The sequence below is a fragment of the Spermophilus citellus genome, assembly GCF_964194105.1.
Source record: "Spermophilus citellus genome assembly, chromosome: 8".
Classification (NCBI taxonomy): Eukaryota; Metazoa; Chordata; class Mammalia; order Rodentia; family Sciuridae; genus Spermophilus; species Spermophilus citellus.
The window spans coordinates 6,358,413-6,385,304 of record NC_138189.1 but is presented as its reverse complement, the minus strand read 5'-3'; the positions used below and the strand labels follow the sequence as shown (position 1 = coordinate 6,385,304).

At 51.2% G+C, this 26,892-nt stretch overlaps 1 protein-coding gene across 2 annotated transcripts in view; it reads left to right on the top strand.

Annotated features, from left to right (window-relative positions):
- Nucleotides 1-2,851: 2,851 nt before the first annotated feature.
- WDR1 (WD repeat domain 1) overlaps nucleotides 2,852-26,892 on the top strand; it is a 40,796-nt gene continuing 16,755 nt past the window's right edge. Inside the window, exons 1-5 of one of the 2 annotated variants that reach the window (XM_081304099.1) lie at nucleotides 2,852-3,083; nucleotides 3,454-3,575; nucleotides 13,004-13,094; nucleotides 17,797-17,944; nucleotides 18,975-19,155. In XM_081304099.1, the coding sequence (XP_081160225.1) occupies nucleotides 3,068-3,083; nucleotides 3,454-3,575; nucleotides 13,004-13,094; nucleotides 17,797-17,944; nucleotides 18,975-19,155 (558 nt within the window). In that variant the 5' untranslated portion in view covers nucleotides 2,852-3,067. The remainder of the gene's footprint in view (nucleotides 3,084-3,453; nucleotides 3,576-13,003; nucleotides 13,095-17,796; nucleotides 17,945-18,974; nucleotides 19,156-26,892) is intronic. The other variant, XM_081304098.1, reaches the window with a different exon arrangement.

Sequence of the window (26,892 nt, the reverse complement as noted above, 5' to 3'; positions counted from 1 at the left end):
CTCAGTGAAAATCGGCTTCTAGTTGTTTGGCAGTCCCTGTGCTAAGTGTTGGAACAAGTCCCACCTCCCGTGTTAGGCTGCTTTTGAGAGCCAGCAGGGTCAGAGCATTCTAGGGCCTTGGAGGCCCCTAGAGGTCATTTTTCCTCAAAAACACAGGAAGAAGGACAGGTTTTTAAAACTATTCGGGCTGTCATGAGAGACCTAGTTGATAAGGAAACCTGTTAGGAAGTAGTAAAAGTGCCCACGTGAAGCAAAAAGCTTTCCCAGGACAATGGTGGTGAGACTTTCAAAGTGACTAAATTTGGTAAAGGAAAACGTGGCAGGGAGAGTGGGGTGTGAGGTTTCGGCCAATACAAATGGACACAGGACAGTGATCACTGTGGGGACCCTCCAGAGACATCTACAGCAGTAAGTTAAAAGGTGAAGTTTGATCTCAACCTGGGTTTTGGCCCAAGAAGGCCCCTTTAACATATTCCCACTGAGATGCCAGGCACTTGGTTACAGAAGTGGGTAGAAAAGTGGCCGGGCGGGTTCACAGAGCTGAAAGTCACTTGAATGTCAATACCAACCATAAGGGTACTAAAGGATGTATTCAAGGTTTGAGGGTACTACAGTAAACCCAATAAACTGGCCACAGCTGGCTTTATTGAGGTGTTAGAACCCCCACCCCTGAGGCAACCCAGGTCTCCCTGGCTTATCCCTATCAGGCAAATGCCCCGCTGTCTCTTTTCAAGCCCAACAAATTGCCCGCCAAATGTTCTCTAGATACTTAAGTGATTTTTGTAGCTAACAGTTGCCCCCATATCCAAGTATTCTGGAGCTCTGACATGCAACTTCCTAGTTAAGCTTAAATAAGCCATAAAGCACAGCATCCTGTCAGGCTTTCAAATGTTTGAGTCAATTTTTGCGTTGTGGTTGCAGCGTCAACTCCAACAAGGCTTTATACACACACATGAAGGCTACCCACTCTCAAGGGCTTGAAGCTGGTTCCTTAGTTTTCCTCATAGTTTTCCCAAGTGTACAGGAGTGGACCTAGTTACAATACTTGCTTTAACGGCCTCACTTAGGTCTGATCAAGAGCTGGTTTCTCAGGACCAGTACAATTGTATGTGGACTGTTTCAGGAATCTCATTTTGTATAGCCTTAACACTCCTAGGACCTTTCAGTTTAGAGAGCCACTTTTGCTTTTCCTCAAGAATGGTTGGTGGGAAGTGGGGGTCATCCATTTGAGCCTTGGTTATGATCCAGCCAGCAAGTATGGAGAACAGGTGATTGCTATAGAGCTAGATATTTGTTTGCTCTCATTACACAAGAGATCACTCGGCACAATTCACCTGGAGTCCATTTACTTCTTCCACTAGGTATTTTAAGATCTTAACACCTAAATTATGTTCCAGCCAACAAGTATCACAGGGAAAGGAAGAGGGCCAGGAATAGGTCTGCTTATAGGACATGTGATTGCTATAGAGCTACAGATATTTGTTTAAAGGCTGAAGTTTAAAGTAAGGTGATCGGGATAAGTGAAAAAGTCAGTGATGTACTCCAGAAAGTCACCCAGGTAGATCCCCTAGGCAGAAAGTTTCAAGTAGGAAAATATCAGAGGGTCTGGGAACAGGAACATGCCTGGGATGTTCCTGCAACAAAGATACTGATGTTAGTGCAAAGAGGACGAAGGGACCCCAAGAGTAGGAGTCTGAAGCAACCCTGAGCCCCATCAGACCCTGATGGACTGTAAAATCTTCATTTTGCTTCAGATCTTGGAGCCCCTACATGTTTTAAGTCAATTTTAAGAGAGCCCAGGTGCCCTAGAGAACAATGAGGTGCAGGTGAGGGCTGGATTCTGCAGTAGTACCCAGCAGACCAGGTAGCAAATGAAGATGGTTGTACTTGAAGCTGTATCCAACAGGACTCAGCAGCTTGAGGAACAATGAGGATCACCGACTGCCAGGTTTCCTAGCATGGATTTGGGACTTTTAAGTATCCTTAAGTGTCTTTCACTTAGCCCCCATCCGCACCCACCCTCCTTAAAGTCAAGGTTCGAAGCCGCAGTGCTTCGGGGGACCTGGTTTTCCCCTCTGCCGACTTAAGTGGGAGTTCTTTTTCTCCTCTCGCCTTTTTAGGCAACAACCCCCGGTTTTCTTAGCACCCACATCCTTTCGGCCCTTAATTTCTTGGCTTTTAAGAAATTTAAGGAGCAGGGAACTAGAATTATCTCCCCTCAAGTTTGGGAACGATTAAGCCACGTTTGCTTTGTAGGCGCCCCGTCGAATTCAATAGAGCTTTACACACGCACGAAATTCACCAGCTTCTGAGAGGCCGAAGCTGGCGCCTTCGTTTTCCTCACAGCCATCTTAACTTCGTCTTACACTCGTAGAAAACGAGATTAGTCATACCCGAAAAGAAAGAAGTAGCCTGTTTGCAGAACTAGCACGGGTTTCAAGACTTCTGCAAAAACCAGAAGGCTGCCGGGCTCGGGAACGCCCGGCGCCGCCACCCTCAAATTTGGGGAGAGCCCACCCCAAGAACCCGAAAAAGACCCGGACCCGCTCCCACCACCGACCCGCTGTGCCCAAGCCTTCCGCGCTTCGCCCCCTTCAAGAGCAGCAGCTAGTACCCTCCCAGCCTTCCGCCCCGAGAACCCGCACCTTCCCACTCCAGACACCCTTCTGAGAGCGCCTGGGCCCCGCGCCGCCTTTTCACAGGGCCTCAGCCGCTGTGGGACGTCACTTCCGGGGTGGGCCCGGAGGAGGGGCGCGGCAGCCCGCGCATGCTCCCGAGGCCGCAGCTGCCGAGCTGAGCGCTTGACTATATATGGTCAAAGCTGGGGGCGAGCCGCGCGCGGGGCCGCGCTTCCGGGTTGGGCGCCGCAGCGGCAGCGCGCAGGGCAGGCGCGAGCCGGCCCCGGAGCCTGGCTTCGGACCGCCCCCTCCGCGCCCGGCACGCCCGGCGCCGCCTTCCGCCCGGTCCCAGTCTCCGGACTCCGACTCGGCCTCGGCCAGGTGTGACTCGCGGCGCGGCGGGCCCCGCAAGCTCTCGGCGAGCACGGCGCGGTAACAAGTGGGCGAGGATGCCGTACGAGATCAGTGAGTGCGCGCTGGGCCCCGGGCGGGCGCGGCTGCCGGCCTCGGCGCCCGGCGGCGGGGAGGGTGCGGGTCGGCGGGCGCCCAGCCGCCCGGGGTGCGGGCCGGCGCCCCCAGCCCGGGCCGCCCGAAGTTGGCGTTGCGGGCCAGGCGGCGGAGCCCGCGCCTCGGAGGGCCTGCCCCGGACATGGACCAGGAAGTCGCGCCAGCCCCTGCGCTCCTCGAAAGTGGCGGCCGCCCCTCCCGCGACAGGCAACAGGTGACCGGCCTCGGCCGGTTCGGGGGCCCCCTCTACTCCCTGGGACCCTCCGCTGGGCCCCGGGCTGCGGCAGGGGCCGCCTCTCATACTTCCTGTGCGTTCGTGTCTCCACAGAGAAGGTGTTCGCCAGCCTCCCCCAGGTGGAGAGGGGCGTTTCCAAAATCCTCGGCGGCGACCCTAAGGGCAACAATTTTCTGTACACCAATGGCAAGTGTGTCATCCTGAGGAACATCGACGTGAGTACCCCGCACCCACCCGTCCTGGTGCGGTCCCTGCCCCTGCGCCCTTCCTGAGGAGTAGATGAATTCTTTTAGTCTTCCCGCCCCGTGGCCTGGGGTGGGGGAGGGCGCCACGCCCCCTCAGCTTTGGAGCCGCACCTCAGGAGCCCCCAGGCCCCCTTGTTTTGATGGGGAAACTGAGGCCCTAGATTGAGGGATCAGACAGACCCTTATGGGCTTGATCCCTGGTGATGGGGTGACTTGGGCTTCTCTGAGCTCAGTTTTCTCATTTGCAAAATTGAGGCGATGGCCCCCTCCCCCCACACACACACTTCCTCTGACTCCCTGGGGCTGACACTGAATGAGCTGATAGTCCTCAAGGCCAGCCATGCCTGGCACACATTGAGCACTGGGTAAATGGCCCTCATGCAGAATCATATTAATGCCCTTCGTTTCCCAGTGCACCGAGCCCAGACTAACACACCCAGTCCTCTGGACTTCATCCTGATCTGCCGCTACCCATCTGAGACTCGGTGAAAACAGGAACCAGTTTATTCCCATGAATCATCCTCTGCAGGCACCTTGTACCCAGGCTGAAAATCCTTCTAGAGCTAGCTAGGGAAGTCCTTGCAAATTCATGTTTTTTTTCTCTGTATTGAAATAACCCAATCTGTTTGTTTTTTTTGTTTGTTTTGTTTTGTTTTTTTTAAAAAAAAACCCACTTCCAGGATTGCTTCTCCCATACTCAGCCTGGGAGGTGAAACCCAGAGTAGAAGCAGGAGGAGCCAGCAAGGCCATTTGGGAGGGTTTCTGTGCTGTGTTTAGGTGTGGGATTGATAAGGTTGGGTTTGACTGATTTGCTCACAAGAGATGTTGGCTTCAACTCGATCTCTGCTGTTAGGTACCTTTGGCGGGTCAAGGTTGTGGCTCATCATAGGCCCTTAACCTTACAGCTAGCTGCCTGTGGGAAAGCAGGGGATCTGTGGGCCTGTTTCCATGTGTGTAAGAGCAGAGACTACTTCTTGGTTTGAGGTGGTGCTGGCTATGTCCTTTTCTTCCTGGGTAAGCCATCCTGTTACGGATGTTCTTCTACTAAAGATGGAGCTCTGTCAGTGGATTCTGCCTGCCAGTGATTGCTGGGCACCTCAAATGATGAGGTGGGTGGGAGCGAACCTACCTTGAAGATGCTAACAACTTGCTAGTCACGTGGATTCCTAGAAAGCTGTCTCTGCCATGCTCAGAGCTGGGAAATAGTCATCAAAAACTTAAAATGGACTGGGCACTATGTTGACACCTGTAATCCCAGTAACTCGGGAAGCTGAGGCAGGAGGATTGTGAGTTCAAAGCCAACCTCAGCAACTTAGCAAGGCCCCAAACAACTCAGTGAGACCCTGTCTTTAAATAAAATACAAAAAAGGCCTGGGGGTGTGGCTAAGTGGTTAACCATCTTTGTGTTCAATCCCTGGTACCAAAAAAGAAAAGGAAAAAAAAAAAAAAAACTTGGAATGAAGTTCTAGATTTGGAGAAGGTAAAATTGAAGTGGCCTCAAGCAGGCACTCAGTAGTTTGGTAGTAAAGGTGCACTAAAGTATTTTCAGGGATGTGGAACAGTATTTGGCTTGGTCCCCAAGATCACCTCCCAAAATCATTGCAGTCTATTCACTTCCATCTAGAACTACATGGAATAACCCTGGCTACTATTATGCTGGTGTCCCTTCCTCCCACGTGGTCTGTAATTGCATAGAGGATCCTGCTCAGTCAGGTGGTAGAGGCCAGGGATGAGCACCCCTTTGCAAGGACTTAGCCCAATGAAGCCTCTTCTGCCTATGCTTTCTGAGGTCCTCATTCACACCTCTCTCCAGGGCTCACCATTCCCAACTGAAGGCACATCCCCTTCCCTTCCTACCTAGTTTTTAAGTTCCTGTAGTGCTTGAACAGCATGAGCTGCCTGCCACTACTACATCCCTCCCTGTACTGGATGTTGTAAGGCACTTGGTTGTTCGATGGGCAGCTGGTCTTCAAGTAAAAGAGGGTAAAGATTTTTATCAGGGCAGAGTATCTCTAGGGAAAGTGAGGTATGGATTCTCATGAACATTCAGGGTATAGGAAGAAAGATGGTCTGGTTAGAATACAAGCTTAGGGAAAAGGAAGATCATGGGAGATTGAGATATCTAGTTGGCATATCACACTCAATATACCCCAAGCCACTTTTTGAGTTTTGTACGTGCTCCCCCTGACCCCAAGAAAGTGACTTCATCCCTCCAGCAGTTAAAGCTTGTGACCTGGGACTCCACTGTGTCCCCCACTTCCTGCCCCACCACAGTTGATTCTCCAGGTCCAGCTGGTTCTGCATTAAAAGTATCTGCAGAATTCTGACAAATTAGCAGTCCTCTACTTCTATCTGCATTCACACTACCATCTTCCCCCACCTGGATTATTGCCCAAAAGAACCTGAAACTGGCCAGACAATTCTCCCAGCTTCCACCCTTGCTGCCCAGTAGTCGGCTCTTAACATGAGTTGGCATTGTGTTCAGGCACATGGGATCAAGTCTCCTTGGTGCTTACTCTCCAGTGGCCTTGCTTTCTGAGTGAAAGCTAGAGTTCTTCAATAGAGGAGGCCTCCTCATCCCCTCTGGCAACTCCAGTCCTGCTTGCTTCTTGGACATGCTGCACATCCTTTTTAGAACTATTGCTTGCCCTTGCCTGGATATTCTCCCTCAGGTAACTGTGGTCTTGCTCCCTCCTCCCTCCCTCCCTAAGTCTCTGTTCATGTGTGTCTTTATTAGAAGGGTTTCCCCTAATAAGCATTTCTACACACTCCTCTTTTACAGTGGCAGGTAGACCACTGCCCCCTGTAACTAGATGCCTGCCTTTGGTCCCATCTAGACATTGGCCTCAGGAAAGCAGGGCTTTCCCCGTTTCAGACACAGTATGTCCTCACCCTGGAAGAGTGTCTGGCACAGGCAGTTGCTCAAAAGTTACAGTTGGTTGAAGTACCAAGCTTTTCCTGCCTGAGTCGAGGTAAAGTTCTGTTAGTTTAGGTGACTGGACCTAGGTTTTTGTGGAACCCATCTTTTAAACTCACTGGAGAGAACTCTTGTCAACTTTCTACTGAGAACTACCTATCATTTATTTTGTTGATTTGTGAACCCAACATAATGGCACTTGCTAAATGAAGGGATTTTTTTTTTTTTAATCTTTTTCAACACATCCCATGCCTCACTTAAAGGAGAAATTCTCTCCAGGGTTATAGTAATGTAGTGGTGTGATAGTGGCCATCTATCTAGGAACTAATTGTCCCAAGAGAGAGCTCCTGGAGTAAGGTTGCAGTGAGCAGCATGGGCTACTTGCTTGGCAAGAAGCAACCCAAGGAGGGGATATTGGTGCATGCAGAGGGCTTCATGAAGGTGCCCCGTGGGCTGGTGTCTGCTCGGGTCTGTGGAGGTTCCTTCTTGGCTGCAAGGTCCTTAGACACTACTACCTTGAGGCTCATGTTGCCCCTGCTTTGTCTGACCTGTGCAGACACCAGAGGCTTACTCCAGGGGCTGTGGAAGAACCTTGTGGTGATTTATGCCAGGATCACTCCACTTGCTCCTGAAAACGAACTTTTGACAGTTCTGCCATGCTGGCAAGTGTGGGACTGACTTTTTTTTTTTTAAGTGTCCAGTTCCTAGATTCTGGAATTAAAATACACATTTGAGGAAATTATGTCTATAAAATTGAATTTCAAGGAGTAAAGTGTTTGTAATAGTTTGACATTGCTTTGTAGCCAGGTTCTGTGTCAGTGAACTTAATTTCTTGAGCAAGATGTAGACCAGTTTGGAAGTTGTTGAACACACCAGGTTTCACTTGGCATGATCTGCTACCTGTCCCATGCAGAAGGACCCATTGTATGTCCCTGCACGTGTGGGTAATGGGACAGAGCTTGAAGACTTAGGTCCCTTGTCTGGTCTTACACTTGCAAGGAGAGGTGAGGTTAGAAGCCTTAGCCGCACAGAGCACACTGTAGTGGGAAGGAATTAAATGAGTTTCAGGCAGCAGAAGGAAATGGTGTGCTGATCCCCCGGGCACACACATCCTCTGGAGCCAGGAACCCCAAGAGACCCTTCAGCCTGACCCCCTGACCAGTGAGGGGAAGCAGTGGCTTTTGAGTTGGGAATCCTTCAACTATTGCTTGCCCTTGCCTGGAGAGTCTCCCTCAGGTGACTACAGCTCTTGCTCCCTCCTCCTTCCCTAAGTCTCTGCTCATGTGTGTCTTTATTAGAAGGACTTCCCCTTCTAATAAGGGAACTCACTTTTGAGTTGGGAACAGCAGATGATGAGGCTGGGGTGGTCTGTGAGCAGATAGTGGTGGTGGTGGGGTAGGCAGCCCTGTGCTGGAGAGCACTGGAGCCCTTAGAAAAGGTAGGCAGACAAGTGGTAAGATCAAGCCTGCAGTGGCAGGCTTGAGGCAGGGAGACAAGTTTGGAAGTTGCTCCCAGGTGAATGCATGATGGACTCGTGGGTGGGCGCAGCCATCCCTTGGTTCCTGGTACTCAACGCCCTGGTGAACCATGCCTGTAAGCCAGGGGCTGAGACTTTAATCACTCTCTCAGGAGGGGTGGGTTTTGCCCCCACCCTCATCTCTCTGTGGGCTGTTTGGCAATGTTTGAAGACATTTTTGTGCTACTGGTATCTAGTGGGTAGAAGCCAAAGATACCGTTAAACATCCTACAACACAGAGAATCATCCTCTAACAGAATTATTGGACCCAAAATGCCAGTGTGCTCCTTTTGAGAACCCCGATAAATGACATTCTGACACCAGATTAAAGCACTTTGCAAGAATCACCAGAGCTTTGAGAACATGAGAGAAGAGCCAGCCATGCAGCAGGGTAGTAAGGAGGTGCTGGAGGAGCAGCACATTACTGTTGGGTCTTGGGGGCTGAGAAAGAGTTCTCAGGGAAGAGGCTTGAGACACAGTATCTTTGAGGAAATAGCGCTGGGATTCTCATCCAGGACTCCTGTAGAGTGGCCTTGATGTGTTTCTTTCCTGTGGGGGAGGAGAGGGGAGTGATACCACAACCATCTTTGAGGTTTAAAAAAAAGGTTGCAGCCTCCCTCTTCAGGCAGTGGGGAGAGAGTCCTGTGGGCCATTCTGTGGAAGCCGCACTGGCTCAGGTTGCACAGAGGAGTCCTTCTGTGTCCTTCACCCTGGGGAGGGCCCTTTCTTCCTCTGTCCCATCTAAGAGCCAGGCAATGTGCCCTTTGCCCAAGAAATGTCTCCAGGTTCCCAGCTTTGCGGCTGGCTTGTCACTTCTTCCTGAAGGACGTACCTGCATTTAGGATCTTTTATAAACGGGCCATCTCACCTCTGTATTCCGTCCCTAGCCCTACCTCTCTGGTCAGCTGCTGAGCTGCAGGAGCACTGCCATTCACTACCCCGTGCCTCTTAGGGCAGGTCAGTGCATTGCATGCAGGGTATCCTGGCACTTGTACTTGCCTCATTCTCTTCCGTGTTCGTACCTAGAAGAACAAGCAGGGAGCATGTTACTATGGGCAGCATGAGGTGTAACCGAGTCAGCTCTCACAGCAGGTATGCTCTCTGCCTTCACCTTAGGGTCTGTTGGATGTGGGCTGCCATTCATCTTTTTCTAGGTGAGGATACTGACGCTGGGGGGAGGTGCTAGGACTTGAACCCTTTAGCTGTCCCTAAGACTTCCTAGGTGACTACTCAGTAATGTCCTGCCTGGGTAGACAAGTGGGGGCAGAAGTGAGGTGATACTGTCTTGGTAGTCCATGAGGGATACTGATGCACTCAGGGATCACAGGGCCATCCACACAGGCTGGGCCTCCAGGGCTGGCACAGGGCAGGTGTTGGGTAATTTTTTGAGAAAAGGAACAAGTTGCACTTTTCAAGATCTGTCTGTGGGACAGTGCCGCCAAGAGCTGAGCCTTTGGGTTCAGCCTTCCCTAGGTATGAGATCTCTTCTGAAAGTGCAAAGGTTTATCTCGCTTCTTTGGAGCTGTGTTTCTGCAGCGATTCAGCTTTTGGCCTTGGTCAGCAGGGCCCTACACTGCACATGTTTAGCACATAGGCCCAGCCCAGCAGGATCTGCTCTCAGGCCTGGAAGTGTGTGTTCTTGTTGCCCAGGTTGGCACTGCTAGAAGCCCAAGGTTTCCACTGTGGGCTCCCTGGTGCCCTCAGCAACTAAAGTGCACAGAGGCCTCATTTGTAGTGCTTGTCTGCCTGTTTCAACATTTTGGTTGGGAGACCTGTCCAACATTGCACCATGTTCTGTCAGTGTCACTTCGAGCTAGGAATTGAGCAAGCCAAGCTGTGGGACCCTGGGCCATCACAGCTGGCCTGTCAGTTACCCCTACCTCTGACCTGGCCACCCCCCCCCCCCCCATCCATTTCTCACTGCTTGAGACTAAGAACACCCGAAGCAAGAGAACCTTGGGAGCTGCAGGGGTGGCTAGGCTGGGTGCTTCCTTGGGTAGAGCATGGCTGAGTTGTGCACAGCTGTGTGCTTGTTTGCAGGACAGACTGAAGGTGTAGAGGGAGTCTTTCCAGCTTCTCCTGTTTGACAGGATTCCCAGGGAAGAGAGGACTGCGGTACAGACAGGACATCCATGTGAGGGGGGTGGGAGGAGTATTAGAGGTGTCAAAAGACAGACTGAGGTAAGTAGAGGGAATGGCTAGAAAGCCATTGTCATGTGTCCTCAAGAGGGACAGGAAAACTGAATTGGGAGTGGGTGGGAAAAGGAAATGCTTGGGAGCTAATGGAGACTGGGCAGTCCCTTGGTCGAGGTCCACTGGGCCTCTTGTGCCTGGGCTCCCTGCTTTCTGCCTGTAATCCTGAGTCTTGGAATTGCTTGAGCCCATTCAGCCTATAGGGGCGCTGGAGAGGGACTTGGGAGGTGGGTCCTATCCCAGCCCCAAGGAGACATAACCACAGTGGTAACTGCACGCCCCTGCTCCTGCAGTGGCTTTCCTCCCAACTCACCTCTTCACTCCAGGACTCCTTCACACATGGGCTGCTCACCTGAATTCTGTCTTCAGGACAACAGGAGACCCTGGGGTGGGGTGGGGGGTTGGGGAGGGCATCTGCAGGGCAAGGACACGGGCTGTCAGCGAGTTTGGATTGGGCCTCACACCCAGAGTGACACTGGGGGCAGGGGAAGTGTGCCACCTTCCTGGCATAGTAACGGCCTCCCACTGTGAGCTGAGGAGGGTGGGAGGAGGCTGGATGACTCAGATGTAAGTCATTATCTGTAATTTGGAGTCTGTCACCCCATAGCTGACCCAGTTGTATGTGGAATACAAACGAGAGTGAGTGAGTGATTCATCTGGCCGCGCGGGATTCTGTGCCCTGTGGGGCTCCACACACCATGTCTGCAAACGCCCTGGCCATTTAGGGGATGGAATTTCAGGGGTAGGACTTCCTCCAGTGGCCCCTGCCTAGTCATCTTCCATTCCTGGATGCCCTTCCTTTCTGAGGGGACCCCACCCTTGGAGGGTAGTGCAGCCTAGGGAGGAGGTCACTGCCCTCGGGATTGGCTTGGTCATCTGTAGAGTCTGGTGAGCTCCCTCTGTGAGTGCAGGGCCCTCAGTCAGCTGGAATGGACACTGAGCTAGTGTCTTGGGGTCAGCCACATGCTCTGTGAGGGAACTTGATGTCAGAGGACCAGTCTGAGCAGGTGGGGTTGGGTTAGGCAGATGGAAGGTGGACACTGGGCATCTTGGCCTCCATAAAGATGTGATAATAGAGAAAGTGAACAGCTTGAGTCCTGAGGAGTCTTATCTCGTCTCATGACTGGCTACAGTCGGGAAGAAAAACCCTCTTGGCTCCCAGCAATCATTCTGCCCTGATTGTCTGCTTTCTGTCTTAGTCTTTCTGCAGATATGGCTTTCATTCCTTGTGGAGATACCCTGAGAGCGGGGCTGTTGTTTGGGTGTAGGGTGTGTGTGAACAACCTGTGCAGCTGAATCGTTTGCAACTAAGATTTTGTGTTTCCACAGCATTGTCTGAACATCCCCCTCACCCCTTCATCCTTGCCAGCATGCAGTGATGTTGGTCTTTTTAATTTTACTAATACTAGCGGGTGTGTACTGGTATAGTTTTGGTTTTGATTTCCCAAGACTAATGACATTGAGTCCCTGTTCATATGCTTATTTGCCATTCATAATGACTTCTTTGGATACTCTATATCTCTATTTCACTTGCAAATGTTTATTTCAAAGTGGATTAAGTTATGAATCACATATACCAAATAATGCTGTTAAGTCTTAACGTGAACTTTTTTCCTCCCCAAAAGTCGGACATAGCCAACTGCTGCTCCTTTACTGAGCACATGTTACTTGCTAAAAGCCATAAGGTAAAGAGATAAATGTCTCAGGAATGTGCTAATGCCTTGGAGGCATGGAAGAACCAGGAGGGGCCACCTTGGGAGCTTCCTTGAGAAGATGCTGCTTAAATTGGGATAGTGGATGCAAAGTGCCATGTGGCTGGCAAGGGAACAGTGCTGAGAGGCAGAAGTCACATGAGCATGGCAGAAGGTGCCAAGTGTTGGTTGGGCTGTAGGTTAGGGCCATCTCAGTCTTTGGGGTGAAGGCCTGCCTGAATAGACAAGCCCCTGGGAAGTTGTTGGGTAAAAGGGGGGATTATGGCATCCTGTTTCCTCCCCTGTGGACTTGCTGTGTCTTCTGGGGTAGGAAGCTGCCTCTTTTCCAGGGAATTCTGGTATATAGAGAGATGACATCAGGAGCCCAGAGACTCTAGAAAGCTACCTCTCTGCTCCCTCCCTGAAGCAAGTGCCACTGGAACCTGAGAGCAGCCATTGTGGTTGTAGAGAGATGCAGGACAGGCAACCACTTGTTCACACCTTGTTGCTGAATATTGAAGATGCTCCTAGTCCCTAGTACTGGCCCCATCCTTGCCACAAAGTCCAGCCAGCCTTTGGTAGTGCCTCAAAGAAGCACGGGAACATGGGGAATCGGCATGTCTTCCCAAGCCAAGGCTCCAAGCTCAGAGCCAGGAGCTGCCCTAGATGACACCAGACACAGGGGTGACCTGGGTAGGATGGGTACTCCCTGGCAGTGGCGACTTCAGGAGAGTACGCACCCAGTGGCTTCTACATTGCCTCTGGAGGTACCTGAATGAGCATAGCCAAATGCTGCATGTGCTCATAGCTCCCCACAAACAGGAAGAAGCTAGTTTCAGGATTCTTTTTTAATCAAACTCGGTACAAATGCACGCTCCACAAGTATATTTATGTGTTGTGGAAATTACACAAAAGCAGATGAAAAAAAGATTTACCTAAACTCAAGAAAGGTGGGCGGGCAGATGGGAGTACTCCAGGATTTCCCCTCTGTTACTCTTGAAGGTGTTCATAGGTGAATTTGGAGGGCAGGGAGCTGTTGGCCTCTGTTCCTTCCACTGACTCTGTGCTCTTCTCCCTACAGAACCCAGCTGTTGCGGACATCTACACAGAGCACGCCCACCAGGTTGTGGTGGCTAAGTACGCACCCAGTGGCTTCTACGTCGCCTCTGGAGGTACCTGAATGAGCATGGTTCCTGGATGCTTGTGGTGGGGCTCAGAACCAGTCCTGTTCCCAGCTTGAAGGGTGTGTGTGTGTGTGTGTGTGTGTGTGTGCGCGCGCAGATTTTAGTTAAGAAGTGAGAAAACCGAGGTGATTAGTTTTAGTTGGAACCAACAAGGACATCTATGCCTCCAAAATGCCCCATTTCAGACCTAATCTTTGTTCAAGAAAGTACATGTTGTATTTTGCAATGTTTCAGTAGGTTCCAATTTTGAGATCAGCAGAAACATTTCTGTGTGATTGTCCCCAGGCCTCTATTGGTCGTCACATCATGATATGTTGGTGCTAGGGGGTGTGAGTGTGTGGTGTGTGTTTTGTAGCTATGTTTTGTGTCATCCTTATCCATTGCTCCTTTCCCAGAGCAAGTTCTGGCCTTTGCCCTTTCCAGCCTGGCTTTTTGTATGGCTCAGTAGGGGGCTGGGCCAAAGAAAGGGGGTATGAGGATCTTTGCATTTTTTAGGAGTTTTACTCATTTACCTGGTCAAACTCTTTGAGGTAGAGTTTGGCCCTTTACAGATGAGAAAGGGAGGCACAGAAGGTAGAGGGCACATTCTGTATCTCATTAATTTGCTCATTCATTCATTCATACACTCAACAAATATCTGTGGCCTGTGTTCAGCCCCAGGGAGGGCTATGTGAATGAGCTGATGTGGGCTTCATCAGCATTGCTGGAAAGTGACAGTTGGGAGGGAATTCTGAATTACCCAACCAGGAGAGTGAGGACCAGGATTTTCAGGTGCTATAGCCATTTTGTCTGCACCACCCTCACACTGTGTGTGGTGACATGTGACCACTCCCTGCAGCTCTTTATGTGGGTCATGGTGGCCTGCAGGGTTGAGGGACCCAGGCTCTTCCCTTATTACTTCTGCAGGCAGTTATTCAGCTTGGCTTCCTGATCCTTGGTTTTCTGTTCTTTAAGCTGGGGCACTGAGTGCCTCCTTAAAGGGCAGGAGGATCCAAAGAAGCAACATGTGCCATGGTACCTAGCCCAGGTCTTACATGAGTGGGTACCTGACACCAGGGTGACCATTTTATTCATCACTGAAGCAAGGGCGTGCTTTAGAGAAGGGGTTTCTGTTCATCCTGTTCTGAAGCAGAATGAGCTGTGTGCTAATGGCTGCTGACAGCCTGCTGTGGTCACAAAGAAGGGCTGGGCCAGAAGTCTGGGATAGAGTAGGCACTTAATAGTTTTTATGTTTAGGTCTACTCTGACTGCATCTTAAAATTTACTCTAATCCTAGTTTATTTTAGCCCAATACCCACCCCCACCTGGTTGTGGCCTTGCTTGCCAGCAAAATGTCTTCATTTAAGCCTCAAAATTTGACCCTGGTGCCTTTTTAAATTGTGTCCAATACCAGGTGCTCTGAGAAGTTTTCTCAGGAGAGAAAAGTGGCTGATGAAGGTGTCCGCCCAGCTTGGCACAGCTCCCACGCTGTCTGCCCCAGCAGAGAGCCTGTCATCTCAGGCCTGGCCTCCCCATCCCCAGGGGCCTTTCAACAGGACAGAAGTCAGTGGCCTTCAGATCTAATGCAGAACCGTGCAGCAGCCTGGCATAAAAGATGGCCTACATAAATGAGTGACCCCCAGCTTGAGGTTCTCCTCTTAAAAGTGGGTTGTAATTTTTTAAAGTATCCAAACATGATGGAGGAGTCAAGGTTTGGGGGTAGAGATTATATTTTTGTATTTCTAATCCATTTCTTTGAGTAGAGCAAAGTGACTGTTAAGGGTTACAGTGGAACATTTGCTGCAGAGATGAGGGCCCTGGGCTAAAAATAGTGTGGATGAGGGTTTGGAGTGTGGAGGCTTGGAAAGACTCTGGCTTGTGAGTGGAGACTGGTGCCTGGTGTGGCATAAGAGTCCCAGTACCTTGGGAAGCCACAGCTTACTCCCAGAAAGCCCCAGCCCTCTGGGGCCAGAAGATGCTGTTAGTCAACAGCTGCTGGAGGACAGAACCTTCTGGAAGACTTTTACCAGCACTGAATAAGACTTGAGCTCTGGGAGTTCACACTCCCATGTTGTAATCCTTGGAGTGCAGGATCATTTCCGGGGCAGCCTCCATTCTCTTTTCAGCAACTTCCTCAGGGGTAGCTTTGATGTTGGTCTGCCACTTCATGCAGGCCCCTTGGCATCTGGGCAGTGATGCCCAGATAGCCCTTGGAGTGCAGCAGTGGCCTCAAGGCAAGATACCTGGTTTTGCCCTATGCCCAGGGAAGGCTTTCTAGAGGAAGAGCTGACTGCCCAGAGATGAAGACTTGCTGAGATCTCCTTAGGGACTGGAAAGCTGGCCCTGCCCACTGCTGCGTGCTCCTTCTGCTCCACCCCATGGTATTTGCTGAGTGGCTGTGTACTGTGGCACTTGTGGAGTGTAGGGATAATGCAGATACACCAAGCACAGTTACTGGATATAGTGACACATACCTATAATCCCAGTTACTTGGGAGACGAGGCAAGAGGAGTGTGGGTTTTCAGGACTGCCCAGGCAAACTTAGTGAGACCATCTCAATTTTTTTTTTTTTTTTTTTTTTTTTTGGTAAAGGGGATGGAGATCTAGCTTTGACATAGAATATGCCTGGGTTCTAACCCCGGTACCAGGGGAAAATGACAGCTATTTCCCTCAGCTAGCTCCTCGTCCAGGTATGGACCATAGCCTGCTGGGGAAGGAGCTCTTCCCTGACACCACTATCTCCTACACTCTGTAATTTCTCTGCCTGGTCTTATCTCAGCCAATAGACCATTGCAGGTATGCCTCTTTCACTGTGCTTTCCCTCCAGGGCCCTCTGCAGGGCAGATACTTGGCCTGTGTGGATCAGGGTTTGGCCACTGCTGTGGGCCTAGGCCCATCAGATTCAGGCCTCGGTGCCTGATCCCCAGGCTCCCTGTCTCTGCCCCAGCTGCTTCTGGAAAGAACGAAATAAACAAGCAAGGCCTAGTTAATACGTGAGGCCAATCATCTGATGGGGGAGGATGCCAGTCAGGGAATGGAGCTGCAGCTAGCAGGAGGATCAGCAGCAGGTCTGTGAGCCTAGGAGATGGAAAAGCTGGTCCCTGTCCTGTGACGCGCTGGGACACCCTCTGCCCTGTACTGTTGAGCATTGTCTTCCCTGTGGGGTAGCATAGCCCCTGAATGTGCCCAAGCACAGCAGAACATGTGGCTGTGGTAAGCGTGGGTGAAGGTATGTATGTGTGAGGTTGTGCAGGCTTGTCCTCTCCAGTGCTGCCAATTCTGCTGGCTCCACCCCCAGCCTGTTTATTAGCAAGAGGACTTAACTAAGCAGGTCAGTTGTCTCTGGAACACCCCTTGGCAGCATGCCAGCCTTTCTTCCTGAACCCCATCCAGAGGTGACAGAGGCCCCCTCTCATGTGTTCCCCCATGCATCTGCAGATCTCACTGCCCTGCTGGGTCTAGGCGCTGGCTCTGTTTGCACATGGGGAAGGGTCTTTCTGCAAAGCCAGAGTAAACTCATAGCATGTACTCACTGGGGACTAGGACTTCACATGTTAGGTTCAGCATCCCTAAGTGATGACAGTATTCTTTTTCCTGTAGTAGGTAGGACCACAAAGAGCCCTCATGACTTGTTTGAGGCCCACAGAGCTCATACTTAACCGAGGTTGAATTTGGATCCAGCACTGGCTCCCAAGATCAGGCGCATGATAGTTGCCCTACACTGCTTCTGCTCTGCCCTCCCTTAGTGTGGGAGAAAGAAACGGAAGTGCTTTTTACTGGAACCTGCTGCTGAGTTTGTCCAGGCTCACTGCAGTGGCCTGGAGTCCCCCAAAGAAGCTATGCCTACCTGCTTGAAGGATGAGGCATAGGTTCTAAGGCCTTAACAGAATAGCCAGACACAGTGGAGCATGTCTATAATCCCAGCTACTTGGGAGCCTTAGGCAGAAAGATCCATTGCAAGTTCAAGGTCAGCCTTGGCAGCTTAAGACCCTCTCTTAAAACAAAAATAAAAGCTGGGAATGAAGCTCAGTGGTAGATCACCCTTGAGTTCAATACCCAGTAGCATGAGAAAAATTTAGTGTGAAGTGCTATTATTTCTTCCTGCAGCCAACACTGCTTGCTGATTTGGGAAGCGTGTGTTGGGACTTTTGCTTACTGGTAGCATCGTGGTTGTGGGGATGTACTCCTTTCACGTGTCCACTGCTGGTGCTGCGCTGACGGCAGAACTGGCTCCACATTCTGAACACAGCTCCCATTCATTCATTGCTTCTGCCGTGGCCGTCTTGTGAGAGCATCTTTCTCTGCCCCAGACCCTAGGAATGGGATGGTTCACGTGCATGTGTGATAAGTGGGGCTGTCGTCTCCCTGGCAGAGCACACCGGAGAGGTGCAGTGGTGCTGTTCCAGAGTGGAGTCCTGTTCTGAGTGGACTTGGTGGTCTGAGGCCTGAGCACCATTTGGATGCCCTCATTTGTAAAGCAGAACTGTTTCAGAGCATATTCTGTGTGTCCCTGGGCTTTCTGTTACCTAAACAGGGTATGGTGTCCAAGCGAAATGCAGAGACCCCACATGACATCCCTTTGCAAGTGATGGCTTGACTTAGGACTGGCTAGGTGCCTAGGCCAGGCACACACAGCCTCTAGAACTAGGCTGGAGAAACCAGAGCTGCTGCTGAAGAAGGGTTGGCTCACCCTGCTCATCTGTGTCCCTAGATGTCTCTGGGAAATTGAGGATCTGGGATACCACACAGAAGGAACACCTACTCAAGTATGAGTACCAGCCTTTTGCCGGGAAGATCAAGGACATTGCTTGGACTGAAGACAGTAAGAGGATCGCCGTGGTCGGGGAAGGAAGGGAGAAGTGAGTTGCTCACCTCAATCCCTCCATTCCCGTGGCTCCTACCACAGCTTGTCCCAAGGGGAGGGGCTGCAGTGAGGGCTGTGCCTGTTCCGCCCCTGTGGCTGATTCCTGACAGCTTCAGCCCTCTGACCTCCTGCCCAGATGCATGGCTGGTCTGCCAGGGAGACTTGCATCACATTGGGGCTCTCATCAAGGTGTAGGCCCCTTTTCTCTTCCCTCTCTGACATCCTTAGCCCTTTGCCTTCTGGAACTCCAGCTGTCAAGCCCACATTCCAGGCAGCAAGAGTGGGTTAGGTGAAAGAGATGCACCTATTATCAGCATCTTCCCAAGAGCTCACACATGACCCTTGAAGCTGCAGTACCCTATGTGTCTCTACTGGGCACATCACTGGAGTTCCCTGAGTGGTGAAGAGGGGATACCAGCCTGGTCATGAGGCTGGTGACCAGCAGGGGCAGTGCTGAGCACAGGTTCCAGTGGTAAGGGTTCCCACAGCAGCTGCCCTCAAGCACTTGAATTTGACAACCTTGTGACTTTATTTCCCTTTCTCAGAGGCTCTTTGTAATATTTGTTCTTGCAGGTATTAATTCTGGGGCTTTTCAAGTCCTCCCTGTTGGTTTTAACAGCTCCATTTCTTATTTAGTAGCAAATAGTAACTAACACAGAACATTTTCATTGAATGCCAGCTGAGAACAAGGCATCTCCTTTCCAGCAGGGCATCTGTGGTAATTGGTATCCCCAGTGGCAGCTTCCTGGGGTGGATGCCTTCCATATAGGAGGCACTGGCACTGGGCCATGGATACCTAGTCTCTTCCCAAAGGCATTAGAGTTGTTCCTGCTTGTTCTTGGATTCTTTTGATAGATATCTGTGCAGCCAGAGTCACAGCCTGTCAAACATATCCTGTTAGCAGCCCAAGCTAGAGTACCAACGTCCACCCCCAGCCTTAGTGCACAGACAGCTCAGCTATTGCATTTCTCCTCCTCCTTCCAGGATTGATTTTTTTTCTTCTTGACTCCTCTTGTTGAATAAAGGTTTGGCGCAGTCTTCCTGTGGGACAGTGGCTCTTCCGTGGGTGAGATCACAGGACACAACAAAGTTATCAACAGCGTGGACATCAAGCAGAGCAGGCCATACAGGCTGGTGACAGGGAGTGATGACAACTGTGCTGCATTCTTTGAGGGACCCCCGTTCAAGTTCAAGTTTACAATTGGTGTAAGTGGACTCCTCAGGGCTTTTGGGTGAGCTTTATGGGTTGTATGGAAGCCTGGTGGAGTTCAAACCTGTTTAGATGCTGATTTGGGAGGTCAGAGTATGCATGTTGCTGCCGTGATGTGCAGGCAGAAAGTGGAGTTCAGCACAGGAAGCATTATGCAAAGGTAGAGAGCCCAACTTTCACCTTGTCCTAGGCTGGCACTGAGGTTCCAGCAGGGAGGGGCCTCATTTCTGGATGGTGTACATGTATCTGAGGTGAGGGCTGGGGTATCCTGAGCCTGTAACCAGATGAGTGTCCTGAGCTGGAGAACTCTGTCAGAAAAGGGGGCCCAGGGCACTGGCAGCCTGCTGTTTGTCTGTGTCAACCTCAGACTTGCTGAGGCACAGAGGAGATGAATTCCAGGTCATCTAGATTGGTCTTTCTGGTGCCTCCCCTGTAGGGGCGATGAGATCAGAGACATGCCTACAGAGTGGCAGATGATTAGAAGAAACAGAAGTCTCTGAAAAGAACATGCCCCAAGCACGCTGGTAGAACGTGGCAGTCTTGGATATAAATGGTAGATCTCGGGGTCCCCACTCTGCACATGTCCCAGCAGGCCTTGCTTAGCCTCATGCTTTCCATTGTGAGACAGGAGCATGGCCATAGACATATGAGGACAGTAGTCATGAATTTGAACTATGAATAGCTGCCTAGAGGCCAAGAGTAGGAGTCGAACACCCAGTAGGAGAGGGTACAGCAGCTGGGCTTGGTGTGACCCTGCAGTCCTATACCTTTCCTGGCAAGTCTTGTGCACACACCATGGAAAAGGTAGCCGGTGCTAGTGCTGGTGATAGAGAGTCAAGGATGCAGCCATCTTTAACTACAAGAATGAACATGTTGTCAGGCTATTTGTCCCTCGAAGGGATCAGGCTGAGGGGTCTTGGGACTCATCGTCTTTGAGGAACCTCAGTGGTTCCAGTGTCCATGCCTCAGGAGCAATGTAACAAGATAATGTCCTTAATGTGGTTCCCTAAGAACTGTTCATTTAATGACCTGACGTAATGAATGATAATTAGCAGTAGTGTCACAGGAAAGGGCAAGGGCAAGACTTGCAGTGGGCAGAATTTCCTGAGACATCCTGGTTTCTGGTACAGATGGGCTGTCCAAGGATTTTTCTCATTTGTAGTGAAACCAGCCTCGTTTTGATCCTGGAGCCTCAGCCTGAACAGGTTCGGGGTGGCTGGCAGTCTGTTTGGGAAACCAAGTGAGGCCTCTGTGTCTAGCCAAGTATGTGGCTCCTGGGTTCCTTCTGAACACCCTCTAGTTCTCAGATCCTATCTCCTGTGGCTACTGTCTAATTGGTAGGTAGTAGAGACGTAGCTATTTTGGGAACTTTGTTGAAGACTGCAGCTCAAGGTCAATGTTTCTTAAGTGGGGTAGTGGTCCTGTGAATTATAGGGTGAGTGATGCTGAGCCAGCCAAACACCCAGACCCAAATCCAAGGGTGGAAGGAAGAGAGTAAGGGGTTCTGTGCCAGCCAGAGTCTGCCCCACTTCCCAGGTCCCCCACTAAGTTCTGTTTGGCTTTGATCTGGGCTGGCTGGCTGTGGGTGGGGCTTCTTGTCCTACCCTGCAAGGGCTCCTTTCCTTTGCCAGAGCAACCAAAGGATGCATAATGGAACCAGGGTCCCGGAGTGGCTGAGCCTGTGCCCTCCACCCTGTGTCCTTTGTGTGTGTTTGGGGGCTGGGCTAGAGTCTTCTCTCTTCCTTTCTAACCTCAGCACACAGTATTTACCCACAGCACCAGTCCAGGTATGTCAGGAAGAGTTTGTCAACTGGCACTGTCCCCAGGATGGGTACTACTGCTTAGAAAGTCCTTCCTGGAGCCCAAGCCCACAGGTCCTGTCTGAGGACCTCGGAGCAGTGGGATAGGGCTGTGCACCAAGGATTGGAGACACTGAGAGGCTGGCTGTGACCTTTAGACTAGGTGTCTCTGGGCTCCCCAGGTGATGGTGACCCTCCCCTTCAGCCCACTCTGTGGGAAGACTCGAGACCTGTGAATGTCCACATGTTCACCAGTGGTGGTTTAGACTTTGTCTAATGGTATTCTTCTGGGCTCAGGTGGAAGGGACAGGGAATATGCTCTAGGACCCCACACCTGCCCAAAATGCCTGGTGGGTGTTGATGTTTTTGAAATCCAGGTGTAATTGTTGGCGTGTATGTGGCCCAGGTCCACGTCTGCACAGGCGCAGGGGTAAAGCTGCAGTTGTGGGCTGCTTGTCCTCTACTCATTCCTGCCCCATTCATCTTAATGGGGAGTGAGGGTGAGGTCAGAAAGCCCATTTATCCCCCCAAACTAAAGGGCAAGTGTGCAGACAGATGGGTTAAGGAAGGGATTGCATTGACGTATGTGAGGCAGTAAGGGTGTTTGTGGGAGGCTTGATGGGTTGAGCACCTACTGGGCTGCTGCTGATGTGTGGGTTTTCCAGTGTTCTCCAAAGCTTGTGACATGGAAGTTCTAAAGAATGAATTGAGCCTTTCTTTTGTAAAACTGCACCTTTCTTTCATAAAAGGTTTTTAAAAATTAAAATGTGTGGAGTCCCCCCACTCCCCCCACCAGAGAGGACATTAAGCTCCTCTTACAGTGAAGTCCAAACAGGAGCAGTCTTTTGTCCCCAGCTCTGCAGACTGAGTAGCTGTTGCCTACTGGAACCTTCTGCTGAGAGTGAGCAGCCCACAGGCAGTGCTATCGTGTGCCGTCCATCCATTCCCACACAGTCCTCCCTGCCCCACAGCTGGTGGAGGCGAGAGACTGGGCAGCTGGGGGCCTGGAGTGCAGAGATTGCTGACAACGCCATAGGAAGTTTCCCAGGCACCTGATCAGGAAGGGATCCATTGCATATGGCTGGGGAAGGGTACAAGGCTTCAGTTCAAGCTTTTGCCTTGAGAAGAGTGAGTTGTCTGGAATTTCAGTCCCTAGTATGCTGTGGCAAACCCCTGGGACGCTAAGCTGCAGTGGCAGTGAAAGCATAGCTCAGAGGAGAGCAGGAGGAACCTTCTCTACAGAGGTCATGTCGGGCCACTCCTTCTGGTTGGCCCAAGTTTGGGGGTCATACTGCCTTCTGTTCAAGAGCTCTTTGCCCAAGGTGAGTGTAGACTGCTGACTCCTCTGAATTAGAGTCCTGGCTCACCTTAGATAGATGCCCCTGCATTCTCCAGACCTGGGATCACGGCCCAGCTTTGTCTGCATTTGAAGATGGGGGTGGTGGTGAAACCCTTTTCCTGGAGTGGACCCCATATGCCTTGTCCTATTTTCTCCTGTAGCAGGTCCACACCACCTTGTTCTTTCCTGCTCACATTTTAGATGCAACATGTGGTACCCCCACTCCAGGATCATAGGAGAGACTGGGTCTGAGAAGGGGGTGAGGTTTGGGCCCAGTGGGCTCCCTCTCCAGCACTCACACTCGGTGGATGGAGGACCTGGCTGTGGCCTAAGGAGAAGGGGGTGGTCTCCCTTGCTCCCCCCATGGGGATTTTTTCATGTTAAGTGTGTCCCTCTATAGAGGGACAAGTGTATGTTTGCACTTGCGATCAAGACCCACCAGGCTCTCACTTGCCCTCTGCTTCCTCCTGAAAGGTGAGCATTTCACTGCCCTGGGGTGACCACAGCTTCCACAGCTGCATTCGCATCCTGGCTCCCAGGGTTGATGGTGAATGGTAAAGTCTCTGATCCTATAGATTGCTTGGAGTAGCAGTGACCGTGTGACCTGGAACTGGGAGCTCCCTGCCAATTCCAAGGGGAGCAGATGTGCACTGAGGGGCCTGGTCTTCCAGGCTGGTGGCACTCTGTCCCTCATCCTGGGATGGCACTCACCCCTCACAGCAGACTCTGAACTGGACTTTCCCACCTCCAGGAGAGGAGGAGAATGAACTAGGCCAGAACCTGTTGTGGCTCCTGATGCAGGTGCTGTCTTCTAGACCAGGCAGCCTAAGCTCTAAACATGTCAGGCTCTTGATTATTGTTTTTGTTTTTTTCTCTGTCCTTCCTCATGGCAGGACAGAAAGCAGACATTTCCATTCTTAAGTGCTTCTGGCTGCCTGCTCTGAGCAAGCCTCTGGGCCCCCATAGCTCCAGGATCCTGCTGACAGCAGGGAGTGGCCCCGGGACAGAGTGAATCTGTTGTCCAATCAACGGGTCCTTGATCCCCAGAGAAAAGTTGTAACAGGGCTTCCTGTCCCATGTGACGGGGAACTGTAGGCAGCAAGGGGCAGGGTACTCCTTTGGGCTTCTTAGCCCACGCTGAGGCAGTTGAAGGGCTCAGTCCTGCCCTCTGGATACTTTACAGGGAAGACAGCTGGTGACTGAAGAAGAAGCCATGTATAGAGGGGAAATTGGGCAGAAGGAAGGAAACCTTCGTTTATGTTCAAGGGGAAACCTGTTGTTGGAGCGCTGACCTGGGACTGTGGAGGCATGCGCTGGGCTGGGTTGGGAGGATCTGGGGGACATAGGTCACGTAGAGGTAGGGGTGGATTTTCTTATATACAGTGACAGCCTAAGCTGATGGGAATTGAGAGTTCCCAGAAAGGACACCTGAGCTGACCAGGTAGTTAGCATGTACACATTGAAGCCAGGCCACCTAGAGCCCAGGGTCACCCTGTCCCTGCCCATGGTGTGGACTTGGGTGGTTATTAATAAGTTATCACATTGCTTCAAGCTTTGGTTTCCTGTGATGAGAGGGAGATGATGGGGTTGGAGGTACAGTGAGGGAGGTAGGAGGGAAGGGAGGGTTCTTGGGGGACTTACTGACACAGCCTGCACCAGGGATCCATGAGTCTTGGCCATGAGGGAGTGGGCAGGTGCAGTGTGGCCTCTATATCTAAGGCTTGACCTGTGAGATTGCTCTGTGAGCCCTCTGGTTGACTGGCACAGGCTAGGAGTCCAGCTCAGGAGGCGGCCAGGTCAGGCAGCCCATGAAGTCACCCAGCCTTCAGACTGGCCATGACAGTCCCCCAAACACTCCCTGTCTGCACTGTTCTCCCTGTGGGAAGCGCTATTTTTAGCCCTCACTTTCCTTGGTTAATGGGCTATTCTCTGCTCCCTGCCTGTGAAGGGGCTATTTCAGGAGCAGACATCAGTCTTCTGACATTTGGACTCTTGGTGCTTGGCTGAGTTGCAGGAATCCCTGACGGAACTGGGGCTCTAAAGCAGAGGGCCCTGGGTGCATGTGGCCCTGGCACTCAAAGGGCATCTACTTTGTATAGCCTTCATTGGGCCCCTCTCTTAAAACTGTGTGGTCCCCAAGACACACAACACTGGCCCTACTAGAGGCCTTCAGAGTGAACACTCGGGCTGAACCACAAGACAGCTGTGGGGTTCTAGGGCCTGGGCATCGGGGGGTGATTCCCAGGAGTATCTGTGTGTGGTCTCAGGGAACCTGTGAAAATGGGAGTTCATTACGGTTTGGAATTGGCTAAATATTCTCTTAATTCATGGTACATTTCCTCCCGATGGAGTCTGCCCCCCTCTGAACCACATTCAGTCCCAGCTCTGTTCCATTGGGATGAGTGCTTTTGGCCTCCCAGTTCTGGAACACCCTGCTGCCTCTGCAGGCAGAGGAACCCTGGGGTGAGCTGACAGCACATCTCTTCTGTCCCCTTCACTATCTAGGAAATACTGGGGAAGTGCAACAAGCTAGTACAGAGGCCAGGCCAAGCTCCCTGAGGAGGCAGAGCTGGGAAGAGCCATCTGGTCTGTCTGTGGTCACATCTTTACTCTGATTGGACTTCATCTGCAAGGCAGGGATATGCATGCTGACCCATCCTATTACTGGATCACATATTAACTTAAGAGACAAAAGTTGGTGGAAGGAATCAGAAGATGGAGGAGGCCTTTCATCTGAAATCTCTATCTTGGGGGCTTTAGGGTATAAAGAGCTTTTATAAGGGAAGAGGAGGGTACTGTGAGTGAGTCATCGGGCAGAACACCCCACTTGCCAGTCAGGGTCTTCCTCACTGAGTGCTCTCTGCCTTTGCTTTCTTCCCAAAACATAAAAATGTTTTTTTTCCTGAGGTCAGTATCGTCATTTTCTTTTTAGCCAAATACCACTATTCTGCAAGTTATTTAACACAGTTTACAGGTTAATTGGTGACATAACACATGCCATTTACCATGGGACTAAAGAGAGCAGGGACCTTACAGAGGCCTCTCCTTGGAGTTTAGAATATCTGGGTGGAAAGGATGGATCATTAAAAGATCAAGGATGGGCTGGGCATGGTGACACATGCCTGTAATCCTAGTGGCTTGCTCCCAAGGCAGGAGGATCAGCCTCAGTTCAAAGCCAGCCTCAGCAACTTAGCAAGGCCCTAAGCAACTCAGTGAGAGACCCTGTCTCAAAATAAAATATAAAAAAGGGCTGGGGATATGGCTCAGTAATTAAGCACCTCTGGGTTCAATCCCCAGTACCAAAAAAAAAAAAAAATCGAGGATGGGTTGTCCAAAGATTAGAGAATTGATTAGGAGTGGGAGGCCAAAGGATTTCTGTGCACTGGCACAGTCTGGCAGGTTCTATCTCAGAAGCCCTCCTTCCACAGATTTTGCATCTCAGCTGGCCCCTGCGCCCCTGAGGGAATTGTGGTGTGAGTGCTGTTGCTGAGTGTGGACAGAGGGACATTGCACTTCAGTGTGCAGCGGGCTCACACAGCTGGGAAATGGATGGCAGGGTGGTTGCAGTTGGTCTCAGGAGTTAAGGATCTGACCTCTGGGATGGCTCCCAGCCAGAGCGTGCCCGGGCCTGCCCAGCACCTGCCAGGGCCCAAGGCCGGTGCAGTTGGAACAAAACTCCCAACAAGAAACTGGAGGCCAGATTCCCACAGCAGGCGCTCCTCAAGTTACCCAGCCTTTCTGGGCCTGGTGTTCTGCAAACAGCTTGCCCGAGGCTCACCATTGCCTCTTTTGGTGGTAAAGTAAACAGGTTGCCGGGGTGGCAGAGGCAAAAGCAGTTCTGCTGGCCTGAGATGGAATTTGGAAAGTTAGTTTTGAGTTAAATGCAGTTTGGTGGGTTGTGCCTATTGGTAAACTGCTTTTCTCCAACTCAATTTCTTTTTTTTCTTTGTACCAGTTGTTGAACCCAGAGGTACTTTACCACTGAGCTAATATAACCAGTCTTTTTTGAGACTGGCCTCAAACTTAGGATTCTCCTGCCTCCCACCTCAGCCTTTCAGGTTGCTGGGATTACAGGCAGGTCCACTACACCTGTCCTCCAACTCATCTTACCTCCAAATGCTAGAAAACACTTAAGCAGGAAAGGTTTGTCTCGGAAATAGCATGAAAAATCAAAAGGAACTAAAAATTAAAACATGCTGCAGAGTTTAAACTCAAGGAGGGAATTTCAAGCACCGTAACCAGGGCCGAGGTTGCTGTCACATCTTAGCAGTAGGGTGGAGCCCTGGGCCTGCCTAAGCTGCAGCACCTTGTGAGAATCCCCCACCTTGCCGCACTCAGAGCACTTCTCCTCAGACTCTTGTTCCTAAAGAAAGCCTACCCATGTTTCTTTTAGAAGTCATCTTCTACATATGCCCCCTAACACCTATTGTCTTCTGGGCTCTGGAGCCTCAGGACAGGGCCTCATGGTCCTGGCTGCAGTGAAACCTGAGGGTTGAGGCAGGAACTCTCTTGAGAGCCCAGAAGAGAACAGGTCAGGGTGTGCATGACTGGGAGAGGAGACCTAGCTGAAGGACAGCCTTCCAGGCAGAGCCATG